The 5,513-nt window shown below is 34.4% G+C and overlaps 1 protein-coding gene across 1 annotated transcript; it reads right to left on the bottom strand.

Annotated features, from left to right (window-relative positions):
• Nucleotides 1-2,418: 2,418 nt before the first annotated feature.
• LOC114716442 (uncharacterized) lies at nucleotides 2,419-4,634 on the bottom strand. The gene is made up of 4 exons (XM_028901450.1): nucleotides 4,350-4,634; nucleotides 4,139-4,254; nucleotides 3,392-3,781; nucleotides 2,419-2,704 (listed from the first exon to the last, which is right to left on the bottom strand). Exons 1-4 carry the CDS (start codon nucleotides 4,486-4,488, stop codon nucleotides 2,633-2,635), a joined length of 717 nt encoding a protein of 238 aa, XP_028757283.1. The 5' UTR covers nucleotides 4,489-4,634; the 3' UTR covers nucleotides 2,419-2,632.
• Nucleotides 4,635-5,513: the final 879 nt, after the last annotated feature.

Genomic DNA, 5,513 nt, shown 5'->3' with positions numbered 1-5,513 from the left:
AGAAGTTAATGTACAATGCCACAAATTGGAAAAAAGTTTTCTTTTTTTTTGGGGGTTTTCTTGGCGTCCTTGCATTTTCTCTCGGTAAGAATTTTGAAAACGTTACTCATAGAATAGGATAAGATAATATGTATTTTGTTAGATTGCTAGAATGTGTTGAAAATCGGACTAATCATTAAACTGATCAAAATAGTAGCTCAAAGGTCAATAATCTTACCCTAATTAAATTAGGGTCAATCAAATCATGATTAATAAAAAGCATTAATCCATAAGTAAATGAAACATTGATATATAAATCACACATAATCTAACAAAACAGATTTATTGAAGCACAAATATAACGTGTTGCTTTTAAACTCAACATCGTTATTGTTAATAATGATAATTTAATAGAAAATAATAAGAACAATCGATGGAGAAAACACATTCATTGATCAAAGAGCAATATGCTCATACAACAATTAATCATCTCTTCTTTGAGGGTGATGAACAAATTCCATGATTATTGGGAATTTTGAAAACAGAGACGTAATTAGTATGCATCTGATAAGAGACTGCACCAATGCACAACGACGATGTGCTTTCACACGCTGACTGGGATAGGTTCAATATAATAAATGGACCTAAATGGGTGAAATGAAATTGGGAAAAGGAGGCATGACAGGAGTACGCAAAGATACTTCAGTGGCTTAACATGTTTGGTTGTCTGTTGGGACGTGTTATGAGATGCAAGAAGCTCTTTGACCCAAACTGCACAAAAGATCGATAGAATCCCATTTCTAGTTTCTATAGAGCTTGTTGGGATCATAATCTCATGCTTCAATGTAATTTTTATAGTAGTGCTCGAGGTCAAAGCAAGTTTAAAACAGGTATCATGGGGAGTTCGTCAAGTTAGAAATAGATGGTTCAGTCTTGATTAATGGAGAGCGGATGTGGAGGAGCTATCTGGGATACGGATGGTAGATGGCTAATGGGATTCAAGTGCAAACTCACCAAGATTCCACTAGCGGTAGCAAAACTAATTCGCACATTCATGGCCTTAACCTCTGTTGGGTCAAAGGGTTTTAAAAATGTTCTTCTGTTTCGGATTATATAGAGGCCTTAAGTTTGATTATTAAAAGTTGTGATATCTCTCACCCCTTTAGAGGCATAGTTATGGTTTATTACACCTTTAGGAAAAATTTAGGAATTGTTGATTACTTAGCCAAGTCTTTCCATACCATAGATGACAGTTTTTGTACTTTTGATCAACCTCCACCTCTTCTGCAGGAAAATGAGGACTCTGATGATGAGAATTGGCCTTGGTGCAATTGTTCCGTTAACGTTAAAAAATAAAAATAAAGACTCAAGTTATTCTCTCTTTTTTGGTGAGGACTCTACTATCCGACACACCTAGAAGTAATGATAATGGAGGACCACAAAAACACACACAAATCTTACCCTTTTGATTAACACCGAGTTAATATCTGTAATAGTTATTTCAAATTCAGCAAGAAAAGAAAAATTATAAAATCCAACATGATCAATTCATTTAAAACTCTTACGGATTAAGTGATGAAATTAGCCTTCATCCATAAATGGATTCACCGATTTAACCAACCCATTTTTAATGCCATAATTTTCACGGAGCTAATTTGAAACGCAAATCACGAGAAAGAAGCGGTGAATTATTTGAAGGAGACAAGCGCTGGAAGCTTTAAGTCCGTGAGTAACCCTTTATGCCTCCATTTAACACTGCAAACATCTCATGTTGTGTTATCTCTTTCGCTGGCTAATTAATGCCTTTGGGGCCCCCAACATCACATAAAGTTGCTCCGTCGCTAATATACAAACCAATTCATCTTTGTTGCTATTCATCACCAACTTTATATACACACAGACATATATATATATATATATATGTATGTGTGTGTGTCTAAAGTAAAGGGCAAATTGAGAATTAAATTTAGTTCTAAATATGAAACTTAAATCTACTTTACTTGTTATCTTTTTCTAAAACATCCTTATTATAAAGAGTTTCTATCAAAAAAATAATTTCAATTATTTAATGCACATAATTACGAGGATAATTTAGAAAAATTATATATATTTATAATAAATAACCAATTTAACTAATTTTATCTAACTCTTATACTAAAAACTAGAAGTAGTGTAAAATTGGTTCATCACATAACTATTTTTGTATTTTGAAATCAGAAGATTTTGCTAGCATTAAAAAAAAAGGAGTTAGCATAAGGTGCCAAGAAAATATACTCACTAACAACTGATTAGGTTGCAATGACAAATTACAATGACATGTTTAAATTATTCACATGTCATTGAAATGTTTTGATCATCGTATTGGACGTCACCTAATTCTCCTTTTAAAAAACAAAGGAATGTATTCAAACAAAAGAAATAAAAAAAGGGGAAGACAAGGCAAGCACAATGAGAATCAACTGGCAAAAAGTAAATCCAAAAGTGGGAAACATTCAAAAGTAAAAATGGAAGAGAATCTAAAGACAATACATTACACATAAACTATATTGCTATATATATTAATCTCAATCATTAGTCTCTCTCTCTCTCTACTACTTTACATCATCATCTCTTCATCTCTCTCTCTCTCTCTCTCTCTAACTCTTAACTTTTGTTACAGCATCAGCAATAAAGTGAGGAGGGTCATACCGATTTCAAATCCACATAACCTAATGATCATCATCACCTGCATCAATCACAAGCCCATCAAATTTGTCTATCTTTACATGCAATATTTAATGCATTTAATATTTTAAAATATTTAATTTAATTAATAAATAAAACCCCCATTAGCAAGTACTTCACACAGCCATCATGACCACAGTTCACGTGTTTCCTTTTCCTTACCTACCATTATTAACAAACCTACACAGTATCATTTTCAACTTGATTTTTTACCCTCTTTATCTAAATATGGTCTTTTAATGTCACAATTTTTTCTAAAAAAACATTTAATAAAAATATAATTCATAATATGGGCATGCATTGAGTTTTACTATATTACTCTAAAATTTTATTAGTAGGTAATATATCATTTCTACATTTTTTTTGGAGTATTTTGACCTGTGCTGCAAATCATCTAGTAATGTCAAAGACCTTATTATTTGTGGATAATTAAGTGTTATATTAAATTTTTCTAAAAAAATCACAACTGAAAATTCTTCAAATTATTCTTTAAGGAAAAAAGACAAGATCTTGGATGCTAATTTTTTCCCAAGAAAAAGCGCAAAATTTTCCGCTTTTATGGGTACATAACTAAATATGAAATATCTATTCAAAATTAAGGAAGACTACAAAATAAGCATAATACAAACATATTAAATATTGTAATTAAAGAAAGAGAGTAAGACAGTGAACCAGAGCGGGATGGCACCTGTCTGTCTTGGCCCGAGGTTGGGAGAGGGCGTATGGTGGCAGAGTCCACTTCACCAGTAGGAAGAGGAACCGCAGGATTACTGTTGATAAACGGCATGCCGTTTCCTCCTCCTTTGGTAGGTACTAAGGGAAATGCCGCCGTTGAACTTCCGGCCGGTGCCGGGCCAGGAGAATCAGCTTGGCGAGGACGGAAAGGCCAAGGGAATGAAGGGGACGACGGCACTGACCCGCCGCCGGAGGCCGGAGCCAGAGCAGGAGCCGCCTTGGGAGAAAGCTCCGGCGGTATTGCCGGCGAGACCTTTATGCCTAGCTTTAGAGAAGCTTCACATGCTTTAAACGACCCGTCGTTGAAGGTGAAGTAAAAGGAACCAGGACGCGATGGGTGCCACTAAGAACATCATTACAGAATTGGTAAGAAATTGAAAGAGAAAAACAATAACTTTGCATAACCCAGATAGAAATGCTGAGAAAGACAATATTTTGAAGAAGTTCCGACAATACCCAGATAGATATTACTGAGGAAATGACAATTTTGAAGCTGTTTGTTAAACACCGAGATAGAAAGTGCCGAGAAAAATCAGATTCTGAAGCTATTTGCGAAATACCCATATCGAGATTGCTAAGAAAAACCAGATTTTGAAGCCATTTCTGAAATGCCCATATAAAAATTGCCAGGAAAAACCAGATTTTGAATTTTTTTTTCCTACGTCAAATGGTCAAATGAGGGTGAGAGAAAATTATTTACCGTGTAAGAGGTTGCATGGGATTTGGTGAGAAGAGTGGCTTGAGTGAAATTGCAGAGATCAAAGGCTTTCTGGTTCTTGAAAATGTAAAGATTGTAGTGTTGCCTGTGCTTGAAAACTTTACCAAAACAGAGTAAAACACACATTATTAGCTGCTCATTTGAGTAAACAAAGCTGAGGAACATTCCAGAAAACTCGATCTGCAATACTTACTGATGGAATCTCCAATGTGAACTGTGGGGTTCTTCCACTCTGAGGATCCATCAACTAAAATTGTAGCACAGAAACAAGACTGGAAGAACAAGGGAAGAAGAAGAAGGGGAGAGAGAGAAACGGAAACGAAGGAGGGCATGGTGGCGGTGTTGATGATGGAGATAATGATGAAGCGGAGAGAGAGAGAGAGAGAGAGGCTGTACCAAGAAGAGGCTATGGAAGCTTTTTATGTTTGCATATGAGTGAATAATGTGGGTAATAATGAAATGCAGAAGAAATACAAATAGGAAAATGTTTTTTTGGAGACTGTGTGTGTGGGGGAGAAGAGCAAAGAAAGATAAGAGTAAACAAAAGATTTTTTGAAGACTGTGCTTGTGAGAGGGAAAAAGAGAGAGAGGCTTTGGATACAGTTAAATTTGCAAAATTGTCAGGGCCTTGGAGGATGGAGAGGTGTGCTTGACCTTGTTCTTTACGCGCAAAAGGCCGTCTTATTTTGCTTCTCGAAAACTACCTTCGAATTAATTATGCTAAAAAGGAAATTAAAGGAATTTTCATCCAGGTACTTGGATTAAAATATAAGCAGTGTCGCGTTTAATAAGGAATTGTTTAGAGGATTAAGATATATCTAAAACTCAAAATATTTTGAACCTGTTTAGCATAGTATTTATAAATATTTATAAATATGTTTTACATAAGTCGAGATAAAACTACTCTTAAATACTTACTTTATATTTCATAAATGATGATTAAAAATTATAACCTATTTCAAGTGGGTTTTTATCAGATACATTCAATACCTTAAAATAATTTGTTATGCAATTTGACCTTTAATGTTTTAAAAGTGGAGCAATTTCACCCTTACGTTAATAGTCCCCCAAATGTCCGTCAATTAGCATCTTTTTAAAATTGTCTCACAAATTACTCTAGAGTGTTAGTTTAAAATGCTGATTAAATCTTAACCCTTGTTTGTGTTCCATTTATAATTAATTAGGAGAATCAAAGTCATGATTTTTTGAAAAACATCTAATAATAAAATTGAGGAAACATATCAGGCTTGTAGAATTGACTCATTTGAATTTTGTCCAAACATGATAAGTGGTATTCTTGCTGGAGCACTAGTCATTGACATGATTGTGCGCCTATGTGTTTAATTGTATTGAATTG

This window comes from Neltuma alba, unplaced genomic scaffold, assembly GCF_004799145.2.
Source record: "Neltuma alba isolate B1F8T4 unplaced genomic scaffold, ASM479914v2 tig00011656_pilon, whole genome shotgun sequence".
NCBI classification, from domain to species: Eukaryota; Viridiplantae; Streptophyta; class Magnoliopsida; order Fabales; family Fabaceae; genus Neltuma; species Neltuma alba.
Note: the sequence above shows the minus strand (reverse complement) of the source record. Positions and strands in the feature narration are given on the sequence as shown.